General features: G+C 41.4%; 1 protein-coding gene across 3 annotated transcripts; it reads right to left on the reverse strand.

Moving 5' to 3' along the window:
* Nucleotides 1-152: 152 nt before the first annotated feature.
* Nucleotides 153-20,595, reverse strand: esrra (estrogen-related receptor alpha). Of its 3 annotated transcripts, XM_080780496.1 has the most exons (8): nucleotides 20,277-20,595; nucleotides 18,377-18,497; nucleotides 10,394-10,783; nucleotides 9,498-9,614; nucleotides 8,797-8,910; nucleotides 8,425-8,610; nucleotides 6,491-6,760; nucleotides 153-4,147 (listed from the first exon to the last, which is right to left on the reverse strand). In XM_080780496.1, the coding sequence occupies exons 3-8, from the start codon at nucleotides 10,776-10,778 to the stop codon at nucleotides 3,894-3,896; spliced, it is 1,326 nt and encodes a 441-aa protein (XP_080636622.1). In that variant the 5' UTR covers nucleotides 10,779-10,783; nucleotides 18,377-18,497; nucleotides 20,277-20,595; the 3' UTR covers nucleotides 153-3,893. The 3 variants fall into 3 exon arrangements, with proteins under 3 accessions (XP_080636622.1, XP_080636620.1, XP_080636621.1); XM_080780494.1 differs by lacking the exons at nucleotides 18,377-18,497; nucleotides 20,277-20,595 and adding an exon at nucleotides 15,890-16,066; XM_080780495.1 differs by lacking the exons at nucleotides 18,377-18,497; nucleotides 20,277-20,595 and adding an exon at nucleotides 15,890-16,065 and having other exon boundaries at nucleotides 8,443-8,610.
* Nucleotides 20,596-20,803: the final 208 nt, after the last annotated feature.

Genomic DNA, 20,803 nt, shown 5'->3' on the forward strand with positions numbered 1-20,803 from the left:
TCTTCACAGTGATTTTTTTTTTATATGGACATGTTTAGACATGGACATCGACAAACTGTTTTTCTAAATGAAAACAAAAGTAGCCTATACAGACATTCACAGCCATTGTCACACACAAAAGAATAAAGCAAGTGTCAACAAACAACAATAAATTGAGTAAAAAATAGAATTTAATCATTTAAATAGTCTTTCAAAATACAAACATTGATTTTTAACTTTAACTAAATAATATAACATTTAGTACAGCTATTCTTCATTGTAACTGGCAATGTTAAATTTACACCGTGTCTATACAAGGAAATGTGGGAGAGTTTTGGTAATTAACTGTATTGCTCATTTATATTTAATGCGCACATATCTAATAGACACTACAAATGAGTATTATTTAAAAGAGTGACACTGCAAATTGATTCACCCCCACCCCCACCGTACCTATGACAAAGTGGTGCTTATGAAAAATTAATATTGTAAAGTCACTGAAGGTCATGTGAAAACAAACATCAACAATTCTCCTACTGGACCCAGATATTTATATTTATGAACCGTTCTTTCGGAATTCTAAATGTTAATGGAGGAGTACAGTAAACAAATCAGAATACAACAAAAATATATAAATATATATAATTCACAAAATAGGAAGATTATAGTCTGAACCCTACGAGTGTTGCTTTACAATTTCAGGAGGAAAGGAACATTATCAGAGACAGCAAGACAGAACAAGTGTCAAGAACAAAAGGTGAATCAAAGTTAGCATTAACTGAAGGCTTTGAAAATGTCATCACTTTTCCAGAGGGTTGGCTAGCTAGTTGGTTGGTTGCTAGCCATCTACTGTAGCTATCAAGTACTGTGTTCATTAGCCAGCCAACTGACTACTTGAAGATTGTTGGAAACAGTCAATGAGCTTTGCTAAAAAGCTGATAATGGTTCAACATCTGATGCAATGAACTGGCCTACAAGGCTTCCAATGCTTGTGGGGTGTGCACCGACTACATATTTGAAATCTTATGAAATGTTGGCTTACACTTTGGGGCCTCTTTTAATTGGCAGTATTTCAAGAAACAGGATTATGTAGAAACAATTAAAATGGCCATTCTAAAATATCCTCTCACGCATTCATAACGAGAGATATGTTGGTGCACTATGAAGAACCAACATCCAAGTTTAATGTGACAAATTATTAACAACAAAAATACATCTTCTTTGTTTAATAGCTAGGCTACCTGGCCAATACAACATTGCTTCTTGAAACAATCCCTCTGTAGTGTTCTCTTGTCAGAGGAACTATGTATAAAGCCACATACAGTAAATGGATCCTTAGGACAACAGTATTTTCTTTAAATACACACATTGTTTTTAAACACAAATGTTAAGATTGCCAATCACCGTTTCATTCCTACAGTCTGAGTGTCCCAAACGAAGAGACAATATAATTTTTTGCTTAAAATTCAACATGAGAAAAGAAGGGGAAAAAAAGCTTTTGAGAAATGAACGAATCATAAGCTAAAGCTACATATTTTAATGTGGGAATTTCTGTCCCACCCGCTGGCGTTATCACCTTTTTATAAATATATGCCTCTTCTGATAAAATATTTCACATGGCCACAACATCGATCGATCTTTCTGCGAATTCAACTTGCAAAATGTTCAAATGTTACTTTTAAGAGTGCTGATGTAATGCAAATCAATCCATTACTGCTAGTCACATCATATTTGAACACCTTTCACAAACACTTATAAACAAACCAATGCAAACTACAACAATGACTAAAAGGATCGCCTCCAGACAGGAGAAGAATATTTTTGCATTTCTAGTTGCTCGAACCCCATTATGAGCACAGATATCTTGCAGTTCCGTCACATTTCTCATGTTAACAATTAAGATTCTTAAGAGCCCTCAACTAAAACTGAAAGAAAAAAAGTGACACAAAAATCGTATAGCATAAATGAAATAGGTCACCATTAACACCATTATTTTTGAAAAGCACACTGTCTTAAAGTACAGAGAAGTTGGTTAGAGGATCTAGTGAACGAGGACAATGTATAAAAACAATAAGAAATCAGGCATTTGCATTCCTCTTATTTAATCACTGTTGTACCTAGACTGGCTTGTCAAAGAGCTGTCCGTTTCCCTGATCTTAGTGCACTCCCGTGGCTTTTGATTGGACAGACACAAACGTATGCTTGTATAGAATTGGGTTTTCTTATGTACCTATAGGATTTTACATACAATATGGAATCTAATTATTTTCAGAGTAGACGATCTTCATATTTGCAGGTCTTTGACTATGCCATTTGTACAGCTTTTGATAAAGCCCTCTCCATGCCTCCTACTGTATAGAAAACACACAAAACTCTTTTCGCCCTTTTACCCACATTTTAAAAGGTCACATATTATATAGGTCACTTTCTTTTGTTAATATGGGCCTGAGGTCCCCAAAACATGTCTTGGATATTGTTTGAAAATACCACTTGGATTATGCATTCTATCATTGCATACCCCCATTCAGTCCTTTTCTGAACAGGCTGTGTCTTTAAATGCAAATAGAGCTGGTTGTCTCTACAGTTCCCATCCGGGGTGTGGGGATGAGTCCCCAGTTCAGATAGGAGCGGGAGGCAATGTTCTGACCTAAGCAGCCCACAAGAAACTGACTGGCATTTCTAATTTCACAGTTAGGTGTGTTAAAGCTACATCCATCGTTTTTCCATTTCTCTCTAACGGATGTATAGAGAGGTATTTGCAACGAGGTCCGAAGTCCGAACTACAGTAAAGACATGGCAGTGCCATGATTCAAACCGCTTTACCAACCAGTTGGGAGTCCGAACTGGAACCAGGGTCGGTTTGGTCGGTCAATTTGTATTCATTCAAATAGGATTATAGCTTTAACCACTTTCAAACACTACAATAAATACTTACAGTTGCTGACCAGGGTCCCCCAGGGCTGTATGTCATATATATATACTGTAGGTCTGCTTAGTAATTCCCTCTACAGTCAGTGTAGTCGACATCAAATATCTAAGTCTTCACCGAAAACAGCCCATCTACAGGTTCACAACAGGGAGCATGTAGATCTGCTAGTTTTTGCTCCAGACTAAGGACGCTGGGGTTCATATGGTTAATAGGCACATCAGACAGATAAATGTGCACAAGCACTGGAAAAGTGAGTTTTTCATAATATGGGACCTTTAAAGTGTAGAATAACAATCAAATCATTGTATTGCTTTTAACATATTGCAAGTAATTCCTATAAATTTGCCCATGGAAGCAGACTAAGCTATTTGTAAATACAAGCACTACTCAGCGCATGTCACCCTGACCCCATACTGGACCCTCAGTCAACGGCCATTTTCCTGGTATTTCAATATGGCTTTTGTGAGCAAGATATTGCATTTATTTGCACAAAGTTCAAAAGCCACACAGTTACAGTCTGTTCTTGAGTACCTTAGTAATGAAGTTCTTCAGTGGTTATTTCACTGCGGGTCAACGCTGTGAGGGAAACTCACCATGGGGATTCATTTTGAATCCTTTCACTTCTTGTTGTCTTTTTTATTTATTTTTTGCGTTCCCACATTTGGACTGGGTTGATCTGGATCTCAGCGGCATGTCAAAGAATACTCGACAGTTATGACTTAAAAAAGCAATAACTGATGATTTTTCTTTTCCCATAATTTCATCTACGCATCCTGCTCAGTGTGTAGGCATAAATAGAAAAGAGACGATCCTCATTCCTTAATCGTTAACGGTCTTGCTTAATAAAATCTTCCCCATTCACACTCAACCACTCAAATCATTCTCGTCGGCAAACATCATTCGTCAAGTCATTTCCCTGCAGTCCCTCGTCTTCACTGCCCTGTTTCTTCCGTGCCTCCTCCTCCGCCCACAGCCCCATCTCCTCTCAGGGGGAGTCCATCATGGCCTCCAGCATCTCGAGGAACAGTTTGTGCATGGGTACGCCCCCGCGGGTCTTGATGCCATAGAAGGTGCTGAGGGCACGGCCGGCGGTCTGTCGGAGGAGGGGCAGGGTGAGGAGGAGGCGCCCTGCCCGCTGTGGGTCCTCCGGGTGCCGCTGGCACTCCAGCTCCAGTAGGGCCTGGTGGAGAAGGTCCCGGAGCTTCTGCACTGCCTCCATGTCCTCTATGTAAACAGAGTCTGAACAGTGAGAGGGAGATCAGTCAGTGCCCAGGTACAAGTCTGGGTGCAAACTAGAGTTGCTCCCAAATCAATACCAGTATGCAGGTCACATCTACTATGAAATCTACTACATTTTTGTCCGTCAGTCAGTCAAAATCCCCATACATGGGAAAGCCCCCATATATAGTGCCCAGGTCTTGTGACATCATCAGGGATGGAGACCTGATGTCATAGTAAATGCGAGCTGCAGTCGCAATTAAGCACATACATTGGAGATCACTGATGTCATCATTATGGCCAGCAACTCTACATCTGACCTCAAACACTTAAATCTCCATATATGGATATATGTCAGAACCTGTTCTGATATTCCATATGTTGATCCTTCCCCATCCATCCTTCCTCTTCAATGTCTCCTTTTTGACCGATACCTGTCCATTTAAACTCTAGAAAGGCCTGCCCCAAAGTTATTAATGCAGCCGCACCCGGCAGCCGGATGCGGCTCCGGATAGAGTCCGGATAGAGTTCTCAACAGGCCCGAAAATTAAGGGCCCTCATCAAACCTACCTGGGCCCTCATCAAACCCTGTACACTCAAGACACTGCCCCCGCTGCCACCCTTAGATCTCCATATATAGAGCTGACCTGTTCTGACATTCCATATGTTGATCTGACCTCATCAAACCCTGTACACTAAAGACACGCTCCATATATGGCCAGTACAGAATTAATTCCATATGTTGATCTGACCCCCCATGCCAAAGCGTGAGCGCTCGCCCAGGAGTCTGCTGTCACCTAGGCGGATGCACTACTTACGTACATGACTATTTTACTCAATTGTGGCTGCACTTATTTGACTCGGCGAGAAAGCGACTGTGTGATTCTGAATGGGACTTAAGTCTCTGGCTGTTCGCTATATAAGAATGGAAACCAGCAGTACAGGGTAACAGGAGCCTTTATATTTCCAAAACAAATAGAGCTTACGTTCTGAGACGCAAGCAGACTATGTGGATGATCTGACACCCTGTTTACAGTAAGCAGAACTGAACCTCTATGGAACCTCCATGTAAATGTGGTCTATATCACTGTTTCCCAAACAGTGAGTCGATAGTTTGGTTTGCGTACCACTAAATATCTATATAAAGTAAATATGCCCTTTTTTCATTTTCTACATTGTAATTTTTTTTTAAGTTTAAACAAAAATTAAAAAAAAAAAATCAATTACAAGTATTATTATTTTTCAAAAGTATAACAAATTGAATCAAATAATTTCCGTAAATAAATAAAAACAACGAACAATGAAGAAGTAGTGAAAATACTCCCGTCAAACGTCTAATTTCACTTTTTGTTCTTGAGCTACAAAGACTGGGGACCACTATGACATGCATGAATACCACTAATGCCTGTGTTGATCTGACAAATGTTCCCCTCCACTAATCCAAATGTTTCCATTTCATAAACCCCTAATTATAATTGAAAGTGAACATTTACGTTACAGAGTGCAAATGTTAAGACCATTATTACTATGGGGCGGCTGACCAGCTAACCGTTGACCACATCTGATCAACATCTGGTTACATTCATCATGTCATTGCCCCTCTCTGAATTAAATACAAAAATAAAAAGATGCAGAAATAAATCTTTAAAAAGGCATAACTGTTTATCATGTCAACAAGCTAGACATGCCATTTAGTTATACCATATAGGGCTATAGGCCAATCTTTTACCAACGCTGATTGGTATGAACTGAAGACTATTCTGTAAATAGGAAGACACCATTTCAAACACCACAAAGGCAAATAAATCAATCTTGTCAAAGGAACACAGAACCTCTTCCCTGCCAAGTGCCAGTGCATTAAACTAAATGAAGAAAATGTAAATATGTGGTGGTGATATATGGCCCTCAAGTGCAGCTACATCTCATCGCTGTCAGTCATAAACCTTGTATGCGTGTTCCAATGGATCCAATGTATGGTCACATGCTCTGGTTACATTTTCATTTGTTATATAGTATTTATAGAACCCACAGAAAAACTTAAAACACTCATAACCTGGCATGCCTATTTTTTTTATTTTTATTTTTTATGTTCAAAACTTAGTATGTCTATTGTCTACATGCTGACATTGCATTGCGTTGTGAGCTTGTGAGCTTTGCTACTTTTCTGCAACAATTTGATTCAACATAAAATAGGGCATTCATTTATGAAAATATGGAGATACAAGATTTCTGCCAGACAGCGACAATGTACCAAGTGCAAGTACACACCTCCCTCTAATACACCCACTCACTAGAAAAATGATAAGTATACGGTGGACTTCTGCATAAATTCCCAGCTCTGCTGCCAGTTTGTCAGTACTATACCTGAGTTTGTAAGTGCGATGGCTTTTAGCATGACAAATTCCTCCCGGTCCACGTTGAGGATGCGGAAACGCCTGGCGAGTTGACTGATTGCGGCGTTGAGCTCTGTCAAACCGGCAACGCGCGACATCTCCTCGTCAAGGACAAAGTCTTCGGCAAACACCACCTCATCCTCACAGCCCAGGGAGCGGTAGGCGACGCCGAGTACCAGCACCTCCAGCCACACAGATTGCAGCACGGACATCTGGTCAGCTAGGGACAGCGACAGGAAGCCTGCAGGGGAGAACAAACCTCAAGTCAGGGCTGCAACTATTGATTGTTTTCTTGGCGTTTATTCAATCTCTAATTATTACTATACTAGGCCAAGCCCAATATAGATAATCAAACAATTATTTTATTAAATATATTGAAGCCTTATAAGCGCAGTAAAATGCATCATAAATGTGCTGACTGTTTCATGACTGTTTCACTGCCAAATTATTTAATTCACCCATTGAGCTAGTGGGGCTGAGAAACACCTTCAGTCACAGATGCATCGTCCCTCAGCATAACCCCCCATGAATTCTGTTCCGTCATTGGATTAATGACTCCTCCTGCTCACTCTCTCAGGCACTTTGCTCATGGACTACTGTACATGTACATTAGTTCAGAATTAGATACCTGCTTAGGCCAACTACTGTAAATAGATTGTATATTCCTCATTTTATGCATTGTAGATTTCCATATTCTGATAGTCTGTACTCTGCACAGACAGTGTATATCCTTTCATGGAAGATAGATGATGGCTCATATTACTGCCGATAGATTGTACATGATGCTACATTTATTCTAATAGTTCATACATTATGCTAAACCAATCAGCCCATCTTTTTATCCAACTATTTGTTCATTATTTTTATTCTTGAATTTCAGATGGGTTACCCGTTTCTGTTCTGTGTTTCATGCCTAGTGCCTTCAGTTGTTATGACAACTAACTTCCCCCCCATGGGATCAATAATGGTCCATCTATCTATCCAATGTTTTAAAATCACATCGTGTGGATATGATTGGGGTTTGGGGTCCTCATGGGAACGTGTGGCTCCAATGTGGAAATCGTTCTTCATGTGGCCAGCCAGCCTGTGACGTCAACCGTCTATGGCTATCTGTGGTTTCAACCCGATCAGAGCCCCATTGTCCCATAAAATTTTAAGTAATATTTCAAAAAGTATAAACAGTATAACAGTATTATGTTATACAGTATAAAAGTACAACAATCGCTGTGATGTAGTCATTACCATAGCGTACATGATTGCACAGCAGAATTGCCTTATTATAAACAAATTAATAATAAAGTCATGGCCTACGACGTGATACATGACACAGGTCCTTATTGTCCAGAGATATCAGATCACTACAGCATTTACAAACACTTGAGCTTACATTGTATGGATATCTCCCCTACATTTCCATTTTTAATCATAGGCAATATTGAGTCCTGAGACAGTAGCCTTGTGGTTAGAGTGTCCGCCCTGAAACTGGGAGGTCGGGGGTTCGAACCTGGAATATTTTCCGTTACTGGGACAACAACGCAAGCAGAAAACAGGGTGCGTCCTTGCACAGACAGCACATCACAAAAAGGTTGCGTTGATCATTGTGTGCAGGTCCGGTGCCCGGCATAGGCTGGATGGGTGAGATGGGGGAGGATGAGGGAGGAAGTGAGAGTGAGAGCTGTCCCACTCCGCCTCTCGAAAGTGAAAAAGGTGTGTGTGTGTGTGTGTGTGTGTGTGTGTGTGTGTGTGTGTGTGTGTGTGTGTGTGTGTGTGTGTGTATATATATATATATATATATGATATATATACACACACATGTATATAATACATGTATATATACATAATTTTATACATATAAAATACATACATAAAAAATACACAAGCATACATACACCATAGTCTACGTACCCCCTTGCAGTCTCTTACCAGGAATGTGTTTGGCCCAGCCTATGATGACAACAAGCTCGCGGTCAGCGAGGTCACAGAGGGTGGTGAGAGTACGCTGGGCTGTGTCTGGCTGCAGGGGGTCAGGCATGGCAAACAACTTCTCTGGCTCTGCTACTAGGAGGTGGGACACGATGATGTTTGCGGAACCTATACAACACAAAAGACACAAGGAAATTAAAAATACCGGTTTTAAAAAACGAACTGGGAACAGACGTACAGACGTAAAGGATAAGATATAAATGAAAATGCAAGATACCAATTTAAATGGACTAGCACATGAAAACGCAAGATAGCAATTTAATAGGCCAAAACCTAGCAAATCCCGAACAGTACCTTTTTCCCCTTCCTTTCTCAGTGGTATAGGGGCAATCTGGTACGTTGCATTCTCCACTTCCGGGCGTCTTTTGTACTTTTGCCTGCCTCCTCTGACCCGGTCGAGACGAACTCCTACCACAATTAAATAAAGATGAGATTAATGGCGAGACAATACAGGGTGAATGGGTCAAATATTATTTTAAAGGCTGATAAATCATTTTCAGTTTGTGATACCTAAATATTCTAAGCAACACATTTACCTGAACCTAAAGTAATGTAGGAAATCGGAGTAGATCATTTGTAAAAGCCCTTGTCTGAATGAAACTACTGGTGATGCCTTAGAAACCTCAATAATCTAAACGCCTAGTGTAATGGTATATCCACTTAGTGTAAATTGCAATACTCCCTCTTCTAAATTTGAATTTGATCCTTAATCTCTCAACTTGCATGGCCATGTGGTATAGGCAAGTGCAGGGTTAGTGTTCTGAGTGCAGGCTGTGATCCATCCTGCCGTGGCCCATTTGACCACTTAAACCTTATAAACTAGCAAAAATTGTCGTTCTTTTAGCTACAACTTGTATATCTGCTATTTTCACTGAATGTTCACCAATTTATTTCCGAATGTTATGACATTTAATTATGACATGCCCAGAATAGGGATACTAGGGTTCATGTGGTTAAATTCAATCAATAAACTGGCTCAACCTAAAGCCACTCACCCTCTTTCAGCATGCCTACTTTGAGGCACTTAGTGAAACGGCATGCCTGGCAAGCCTTTCTGCGTCGTTTGGTGATCTCACACTCGTTGGATGCTGGACAGTTGTATTCGATGTTGCCTTTGGTTGGAAAGCAAAACAGCCAGTGAATTAATGTTTTAACAGCCTGGACAGCATGCAGTATTCTCTCCTAAAATATGTGAAATATTATTTCAGAGCCAATGTAAGACTATGAGGAATGACAAATGGTAATCCGTATGAATTTTAACACCTTTCTGTAAGGCAGTAAGCCATCGATTCCTGAATAGAAAATATTTTCTTTGCCACTTTTCCTTCTGGATAGTGGCCTCCCTCAATGTGGAGGGGTCCAAGCACAGGGTTGGCCACCCACAGAACAATGCCCTTTGGAGTTTAGGATTTAATGTTTAGTCAAATGCACTACAGCAAGGGAGTCAAATAACTCCTTCCAAGGTCCTTACTCACTGCACCACCTGCCAACTATTTCTACTCCATGACTAAACCTATTTCTGATCCATTAAATGGACAATATATCTGTGGTGGAAAGATTAACACCAGCTGCTTTTCCACCAAAGACAAATTGTCCTTGTTTTCATGCGTTTACTTTATACACACATAGTGCACAAAAGTATCATTATACAAATATGTGTATCCAGCCATACCTAAGACACTAACGATAATGAGATTGAAATAGACTTCATAAAATACATTTTAAAGTAAGATATTAAACTTTAATATCACATAGGTTGACAGACACATGCAGACATGTTGTGCACAGCGTTGTACAGCTCTGCAGAAGCAACATCACTAAAGCCACTCCCACTATACATACATAATGACTGTACTTGTATATCGTATACTCAAACTTAAATAGTACATACCTTGGATGGTTCTCTTGAAGAATGCTTTGCAGGCCTCGCACGACGCGACGCCATAGTGGTATCCTGACGCCACATCGCCGCACACCAAACACAGCCTCTTGGGTAGCGTAGTCAGAGTGTATTTGCATCGTCCTCCGCCACTCCCGGTGGAGCCCTCCTCTGCCGCGTCTCCCGCCTCCTCTTTGAAGTGGCAGTGCAGGGCCGGCGTGTAGAGGGGCGGGGAGTAGCGTCTACCGCCGTCACCTCTCGACCCGCCGCCTCCACCGCCACTCTGGGAGGAGTCCGAGGACGCCCCACCGGGGCTGGCGCGACCGCCCACGCCTCCCTCGGGACTGCTGGGCTCTGCCTTTATGTAGAGATCTGTCCGTGGCACCCTGGAAGCCATAATGTCTGGAGGGGGAGACATATGGTATAAACATCATTATGCAACTTGTGACTATTACAAGACAATTACAGAAAGAATTTGTTCTGCTTATTTACTTTACTTAAGCCCTACATGCTTTACTTCGTCATACAAAGCAGAGGTGCTCCGATCACGTTTTTTGCGACAGATCACTGATTGTTTTTCTCACGATCAGCCGATACCGATCTTATGCGTAAGGGGTGCAAAATTATATGTCAAAACCACATCAAAACTTCCTGTGTGTGGCGAGGAAGGGGAGAATGTTTAGGCCTGACACAAAGATGCAAAACGATATTATAGTGTCAATTATCTAATGTAATCCTGGGTGCTACACTTCCTCTGCCAGTCTGGGGGGGTGCAGCAGACTGACCTCATGCTTCCTCCTATGCATGAGGAGTCCAAGCTGCTTCTTTTCACCTGACAGGGGGGAGTTTCCCCGGCCGGACGTAGTGCGTGGAAGGAACACGTTATTCCGACCAGTTCTTTTCCCCTCCCTGGTCGACTTAAAAGATCTGTTTCTCCAGATCAGGTAAATTATTGATCACCGATCTGTGTCAGATCAACTGGAGCACCTCTGATACAAAGTACAGTGAAAATACCTGATCTACAAGCTCACAAGCATTGCGCTTTTTTGTTTTGTTTTTTTAATGTTTGTTTTTGTGGCTTTCGCCTTTATTTTTTATAGAGGGATAGATAGTAGGCTGACAGGAAATGGGGAGAGAGATAGGGGGTGACATGCAGTAAAGACCGTCGGGATCGGGAGTCGAACCCGCAGTACACTGCCAGACTGGACTACCAGCCAGGGTGCCTGGACCGCTGAGCCACAGCTCAGGCCAAGCATTGCGCTTTTACATGTTATGTCCCCTTATTTTTAGAAAAATGTTGACTCTTAATATGATGACATGGTCAAAGGGATTGATTGTGGTGGATAAAGGCGAGGCATCCAAAGGCGTCCTGTGCCACTGAGTGAGCTATCAGCTTCACAGCTGCCTTTGCTGTGAAGTTAAAACAAATTGATTACAGAATAAGGCCATTTCAGATCAATGCCAATACCAATATAACAGAAACAGATGTTTCACCCCATAAGGTGTGTTATACTATACAGAAATGTCCTGTTGATTGATTGATTACTTTCATGTTTGTTAAAAGTACGGCAGGGCAGTACAGTCAAAAAGCTCTTTCCAGTTTCCACTGTGGTCCATTGTACTCAGTGTATTCAGAAAATTAGCTAGCTAGCCATTGAGCCCAATTCATACTTTGTCGCACACCAGCATCGCATGCCACCAGTCACCACCGTGCAACGGAGCATAAATTAGGCATTACATTGAAGACGATAAGACTCTGTGTGGTAATAAATACCTTTTTGATAAAGTAGGTTGCGAGTACACAGTCACACCCACTACATTAGTTAAGATAGCTGAGGAGAAATACAAGACTTGTGGAGTGGAGGCAGAGTAGACCTGGCCACCAGTGAGTATAATGAATGATCTCAGGCCAGCTATATGTAAAGTTTTATCACGGTTATTCAGTGGTGTCATGCTCGCTGCACGTTGTATCAGTGTGGGGCCACAATAAATAATAATCACATGCACACGCAGGTACGGAATGATGCGGTGCATGGCTGCACGCGTGTGGGCACGCACTAGAACGCATGGGATTACACCATTACACCGCTGGTTATTCATGATATCATAAGTAAAGTTACAAATCGGGCATAATTATTTTTAACAAGCCAAACAAACACCATGTATACCGAGTTGTTGTTGACCTTACTTCCCTGTGGCAGATTTGTCTGATTCCAGGCCATTGTTGACCAACATGAGCATTTATTTCACTATTTTCACCCTGAAAATCCAGCATCATCAGGTGGTGCACTAACAACAATTTGATTACAGAATAAGGCCATTTCAGATCAATGCCAATACCAATATAACAGAAACAGATGTTTCACCCCATAAGGTGTGTTATACTATACAGAAATGTCCTGTCGGTCGATTGATTGATTACTTTCATGTTTGTTAAAAGTACGGCAGGGCAGTACAGTCAAAAAGCTCTTTCCAGTTTCCACTGTGGTCCATTGTACAGTGTATTCAGAAAATTAGCTAGCTAGCCATTGAGCCCAATTCATACTTTGTCACACACCAGCATCGCATGCCACCAGTCACCACCGTGCAACGGAGCATAAATTAGGCATTACATTGAAGACGATAAGACTCTGTGTGGTAATAAATACCTTTTTGATAAAGTAGGTTGCGAGTACACAGTCACACCCACTACATTAGTTAAGATAGCTGAGGAGAAATACAAGACTTGTGGAGTGGAGGCAGAGTAGACCTGGCCACCAGTGAGTATAATGAATGATCTCAGGCCAGCTATATGTAAAGTTTTATCACGGTTATTCAGTGGTGTCATGCTCGCTGCACGTTGTATCAGTGTGGGGCCACAATAAATAATAATCACGTGCACACGCAGGTACGGAATGATGCGGTGCATGGCTGCACGCGTGTGGGCACGCGCTAGAACGCATGGGATTACACCGCTGGTTATTCATGATATCATAAGTAAAGTTACAAATCGGGCATAATTATTTTTAACAAGCCAAACAAACACCATGTATACCGAGTTGTTGTTGACCTTACTTCCCTGTGGCAGATTTGTCTGGTTCCAGGCCATTGTTGACCAACATGAGCATTTATTTCACTATTTTCACCCTGAAAATCCAGCATCATCAGGTGGTGCACTAACAACAAAACCTAAGTAGTGCTGAATAAACAATTGGCTAATTGTAGACTTTTAAGTTTAGTCAATTATTTTGTATTTTTGTTTAACGGTGTGAAACAACGGCATGCTTATTGCTTACAAGGGCATACATGTCATTAACTAGCTAAATTGAAGTTCTAGATCAAAACAAGTTGAAAACTATTTTGGTTTAATGAACAGATATGGCTATTGGCTACCTAATGTAACAACCACCACCACCAATAACACTCCGGAAACACTGTAGTCTAGAGTATTTTATAGGAGTTCTCTGTCATTTCTGGAGGTCAAAGTAGGCAGGGTTTAAATTCTGTTTGTGACATTTCTTCATTTTCTAGAGGTCAAAGTAGGCAAGGTTTGTGCACGTTGATGGTGATGATTATAGCAGGCGCCTATGCCCTAGGAACCACATCATGTACTCTTGCTGATGTGGGATTGAATGCTCCCAAAACCATTCCTGCCTATCTAGTCTACTACATACGTCTCCTGCAGCTTTTATCACAATGAGACAACTACAAACTACTGGCCTGGCCATGCTCCTGGGCCTTTAAACATAGAAAAGGCTTAGTGAATAGTCAGCTAAAGTGATTGCCAGAACAGGATATATTTAATAATGTCATAGAACTGCAACTGCAACATTTTTCAACAGTTGAATTTATACAGATGAATGGAAAAGATTCTGACAAGTATACACAATAATTGCGATCAAGCGATTATGTAATATTTCAGACAGGACTAGGACTAACGCCTCACAAACCCACAATATTCTATGGTTATTGTTGTACCAGGTACAAACATACTTATTACACATGTGGTCAATATCTTGGCCTCTAATGGGATGCAGGAAGTTTGTGTTCAACTATCTCACCACAAGCTCGGCTTGAACCACAACCCCTCTGCAAACCAGCACCACATAACCTAAACCAAATACAATGATAAGACAAGAAATGAGCATATGCATTTGCTCGTACATACAAATGAATGGCAGTCTTTGGGTGGGTGCAAGGAAGCTAGGGTAAATTATTCTAGCCTAGTTAATCTGTTATTATAATAATACAATAATACCAAGATTAAAATATCAGACAACCTAAATGTATTTGTATAATGTTTATGCTTTGATAGCGCATTTGATCATATATAGTACACTACAGTATATAGTTAGTTCAATGTGCCCTAGGTGAACAGAAACAGGTCTCTTCCAAGTCTTGAGAACTGAAGCCAAGAAAACAAGTTGACAAAATGTCATAATATTATAGGAGTGAGAGAAGTGAAGTTGTCGCCTATCTGGGAGGGATTCAGGGTTAAAGGGACCGCTGGAAGAAACTGTAATCACTCAATGTTAATAGTATTTGTAGTAAGTAGATAATGGCGGAACAATTTGAGATTTGCACCCTATGGTCAGAAAAATAATGAAGTGTGTCTTTGACTATTGTTTGACTGGATTGCTGAATTCCTACAATGCCCATAATGCTTTAGTGCACTTCCGCTCCACATGGAGGTGTGACTTTGTAGTCCAGGAAGGAAGTGACACCACATTGAGACAGGTTTTTGGCCATGAATAATTGAACATGGCATCATGAAAAAAAGAAGAAAAAAAAACATATTACACACTTAAAACCCCCCAGGAAAGTGTTTGTGTCCTAAACATCATTAAAATAAGCTCTGGTGGCAAAAGGCTGCAAGTGGCCCCTTAAGACCAAAGTTTTGTATGTCCAATGTTTCATGTTAAACCATAACCAATTCCTTCCTTTATGGCAAAATCCAGTAGTTGTCAGTACACTGTCTTTGGATTTAGTACACTGGGGGCAGAAGCATTGTTTTTCAGGCAGCAGAAACGTAGGGCACTAGGGCTGTATAAAAGTGTAGCGTCATTGGAATTAACGTGACACAAAATACTTGATATTCAGTTATCTCAGAATCGAGATTCTTTTGAGATATGTTTGAGAACATATCGCTCGATTGTCTTGTGCATTTGCAATCGACATTACTCTGCTCTGGGGCTGGAGTTAATGTCAGTTTTAGCAAATACAAATAATTAATAATACAAATAGCAGTCACGTATTATAACAAGATGAAGTTATGTAAACATCTTTAAGTGACACCTCACGTGGGATCACAAAAACGAGAGATCGGAGTCAACGCTCGGTGTCGACAACTCGACATAAGATACTGCTTGAAGTAGCCATAGGTAGCATTTATTTAGCCACGAATGTGACTAGCCTATAGCTTAGCTAACGTTAGCTAATCCTGACCTACTGAACAGATCTGTCTTTCTGGGGGGGCAAGTGTTATTATAACTTACTGGCTTTTGCGACACGGCATGTGCAGTAGCTTACCTGGTTGCTGGGTGTTCGTGCGAACGCTGTTATATAACATCGCACAAGTTGTAAGAAAAATTAGTCCCCCAAACGTAAATCTATCCGCTCACACATCCATACCGCCTCAGAAGAAGCTACAGCTTAGCTCTGAGCAAGCTGTGTTGACTTGTGTAGAAATAAAAATGTCTGGCTTTCCGAGGCTAGTGTGGGGATCGGGGATGTCCCATGGGATGGCCAGATGGGAAGTGTGTGCAACGTTCAGAAGTGAACCAACCGGTGAAATGTGACCTCTGTTTAACCCTCGTGAAATGTGGCTATTTAATCCTTTTTAGCTCTGTGTGTCTGTGTGTCTGTGTGTCTGTGTGTGTGTGTGTGTGTGTGTGTGTGTGTGTGTGTCATGATCTTTAAAGAAGGTTGTCCATTACATTGTTTATCTATTTATTTATGTTTGTTTATTTACTTGTTTATTTGGGGGTTCGAATTGCACAGATTGCACCAACTAGTTCACCATAACAACAATTCCCATATACGTTTATGAGCTGACTATACTATTTTGACTCAGAAAGTGCTTAGAATGGAACGACGCATTAACTTTCTGGCTTTATATAGCCAGAAAAACAGTATCATGAAAAGCAGGGGCTTTTTTCTGACCCAGCATGCATCTGCCTGGACTGCCATATTACCCCCAGTTCAAAGGAGTTCAGGGTCATCACTCATGCTGTACTGATATGCTTTTTTTTAAATGACAGCTTATTGTTCTTGTGTCCTCAATAGACCTGTCACCTGCAGATTGCAGCCCAAATGGGTCAACTCTATGCAGCTGCTTATGGACCATTGGACCAATAATATAAAATGTGACATGGTCTCTTACTCTCTTCATAGTTCATACCAAGAAGGCACAGCTTGCGCCTCCTTGGTATAAACTAAAGTATGAGCTTGATTACCTTCATAACTACCAGCTCAGTGGCCTTGTAGTTAGAGTGTACGCCCTGAGACTGGGAGGTCGGGGTTCGATCCCTGGCCGGGTCATACCAAAGACTCTAAAAATGGGACCCAGTGCCTCCCTGCGTGGCACTCAGCATCAAGGGTTGGATTAAGTCCCTGTGACATACTAGCGTCATGTCCAGAGGGTGTACTTGTACATCAAGCTGCCTCACGCTACAGAAACAGGAGATAGGCTCCTGCCCTATGGGCCTCATGGCTCGGCAAGGCTACTTATATATTATTATTATTATACCTTCATAACTAAACTGCTTTTTCATATAATAATTACAATAATTTTAAAATACGCCATCCAAGATAAAGCTGGAACATTTGATTTGATGGAGTCAAAATGTGCTGTGCAGACACGGGTCCTAATGCCACGACTTAATTAATAAATGGAGTGTGTTGATTGCTTAATGACAGACAGAAAGCAGCTGAACCCTCCCTGTCATCCCTGCTTTACAGTGTTATTACAGATGCCAAATGACCACATGACATGTCTAAAAAATTAACAGCATGCAGGTTATACCCTCATCATTGGCCAATTCACAATGATACAATAAATTACACCAAATGAGCAAAACCAACATGCACTCCCAAAACTCACAATAGCCATAAACAATGGAACATACAACATGTTAATTTCAAAATGATAGGAAAAGGGGAGCAAACTGTTTCACTTGTGACTTGGTGACATTAAATCATATGTAGGCTACTGCAGTTTTTTCTTTTAAAGCTTTATTTTGAAGCAGTTATTTTGTATTTTTTCCAAAACACCTCATAACCCCACATATGTAAATTCCGGTGTTTATGGAGGAAACATGACTACTCTATATTACTTTCCCAGACAGTCTAAGGATTATAACCAACAGCTTTGGCATCCTGGCGGCTCAGTCACTTAGTGCAAGTACTATACTATGCCTGGATTACCAACCAAACAGTATTGGGCCAATGCCCTGGGGCTCTGGACCACCAGGGCCCAAAAGCCCACGGTTTGCGTGTAAATTAATTGGAAGGCCTGATTGGAATGCATGAGAAGTAAAAGGGGCCCTGCCGCCTTAGCATAGAAATGTTTCCTTGGCTGGTTTGGCACTTGCCATTTGATTAGCTCACGAAGCATTTTTTTCCCGGGGGCACCAAGTGGTATAATCTGGGAACCTCAGTCAGTACCCGACTGCCAGACCTATAACAACGACATCACATGTTCGAAACAAGCTTGTGTTGCGGGTTCCATGTCATTACCTGACTCTACTGTTTTGTCAAATAAAGCAGAGTCTTTGTTTTAAATCTTGAATAAGATCTGATTTCCAACTCGCAGTTACAGATTAGTACTCCCAATATATGCAAAGGGTTACACCTGTGAGCCTCCTATAGCATAATGCTGTGCATATTATTTGTCGAATTGCAGAGCCCGAATAACTACAATTACATCCCTATAATGTATGTCTTACTTGAAACATGACATAAACAGTACACAGCATAATAACATATCACCTATCAGTAGTACAAGAGGTGAATTACCTGTTTATTGAACTGCTGTTTGGAGCCAATTTATCTGGGTCTTTGTGTAGGAGCTGACTGAAGTGCTATTACCTTGGATTAGGCCAAATCAGTGGGTAGAATTCTTCAGCTATCAGGACACCTGAAAAGGGTCAAAGTGTTGCAATTATGGATTTGCAGTAAAATCACCACACACTCATCAGTTTTAATAACTCAGTGTGTATAAATGTAACCTGGGCTATTTGATTACATTACACTCTGAGTAAAATGTGCTACTTGTCTTATTAAATTAAGTAACTCTTATTTGTTAGATTACCATTGCAATACCCACAACTAGGCAATGACCACATGACATACCCCCCTTCCGGTGACCACAGTGTCAGCTGTCAAAGGACCAGTGTGTCCAAGCCAAGGACTGGACAGTGGACCGAACTGGGCACAGGTACTGCCCTACCAAAAGGCAATTATTAACTGAGAGAGAAACTTGTAACACTATCTTTCTTTTCTCAGTGGTACTGTACTGTACGAACCCTATGCGTATGCACTCACTTTGCCTGCTGTATCTTTTACATATTTCTCCACAGTACTCTGCTACCCTCCCCCTTTATGCTCTGTGACACATTCCAAAGGTCACAGTCACAGGAATGCTTGAAGGACAGACAAGAGTAAAGCCAGCAATACCTCTCACTCTTGCTTACTCAGTAGGTTTGAGTTTGGTGATCCCTTTGTTGCTGTATTTAAAGATAATGGCTAGAAAGATAAATAGATAATACATTTAAATTAAACTTAACATTTACAATGAAACATGGCTTGCCTACATTTTTAATTGGAATGGATGGTTTAACCCCATAAGATTATGCATGTGGGTGTGTTATAATGAAACGTTTCCTTAACTGGAGTTTAAAAGATCATTTGAATGATGACAATGTCACAGCATACTAAAAGTTACTTGGGACTTACTCTCTTAAGTATCTTTTTCTCACTTGAAATATCAAATGTGACCACATTGGGTGACAATATTTCTATTTGTCTTTAATGGCTTTCAAAAGTTCACAGATATTTAATATGGCACCTGTGGTCTTCTTAGCATGTGATTGATAGGTTTAGGCCTACTGGAGGCACATCACTGTATTAAGCTGCTCATTTGAGAGCTTTGCATGCGGCACACTGTGGAGAAAGGAGGAACAGCAGTCAGAGGTGACCTTGCCTCAATGCCTAGTTGCCTACTGATCTCAAACCCACTGAAAAGGTTAATTGCAAAAGTGGATTACGCTTTAGTTTAAAGTCAGAAATCGCAATCCCAAACATGGAGGCCGGGGGCGTGTACAGGTCACTATGTTAAAGGCGTAGGTTAGTTCAGTGAAAATACAAAAACTGATCGTCCAGTTGGCAAAGTCTCTGGGGTGCATTTTGCCCAGAAGTTGCATCGCCACTGATAACCGAAGACAGTCAACAGTAATTAGCCAAGTGTAACGGTAGGCCTACTACTTTACCACCACAATGCAAAATACATCTCAGTCTTCTGTACGGCGTGCACCTAAAGCCAAACAATATCTCTAAATAAATATTGCGGCTCAATGAGCAACTCCCTGCAGAAGATTATTACAGTGTGGCGTGGCGCGGTGGCATTGTATTAGTTTAATACGGGATTATAATTTGAGTAAAATTGTGAATAATTGGCCTAAGGATAAGGAGGTGAGTATAAGTAAATGTAGTTGTAGTTATTTATTTACGGTTCAGGCACCCACCCCCCCACCGCATATAACGCTATGCCTCCACCCGCCCACCCCCAATAACGTGGTCACGCAACTGGGCTTTGCGACGCCGATCTGTGCGTGCAGGTCTGCCGTGTTTTAGTTCCGCGGAAGAGGATTAAAAATCCACGCATTACTGTCACACTCAGCCGTGTTGAGCCACTTACTGTAAAATGTGAAACATCGCTGGTGTAGAAGATGAGTCTTCAAATCAAGTCAGTCAAGTGACTCAAGTCGATCGTTGCCACCGACAAGTCGCCGATCTGCGCCAGCTGTAAAGGGCTCGCCGGGGGGGGGGGGTCTTCACTTCAACATCTACCGGTGGTCGTGTAAAAACCATAACCGACGACACAGCCACAGCGTCACGACTTTGTGTCTGCTTCCCGGTTCCGTATTGTATACTGTTGTCTCTTTCGGTATTGATTCCGATGTCTTGTTCCACACCGCCGTCCACCACCACTGAGCTTGTAGTTTAGTTACGTAGTCTCTCTCTCTCTATCCCATGTCTCTACTCCCCTCCCTCTTCCCATTTGCGTCGTGTTTCTCCGTTACGTCCGTGCGCTGCTTCAGCGTCATAGCATAGGAGGAGGCACGGGGCCTATATACAACAAAGAGAATATGACCCAGTCCCCTCCTGTAATAATCCTAAATATACGACTATACATTAAACTCACGATGACGCATGATGCAGAGC

The sequence above is a fragment of the Protomyctophum bolini genome (genome assembly GCF_963924005.1).
Source record: "Protomyctophum bolini genome assembly, chromosome: 13".
Taxonomy (NCBI): Eukaryota; Metazoa; Chordata; class Actinopteri; order Myctophiformes; family Myctophidae; genus Protomyctophum; species Protomyctophum bolini.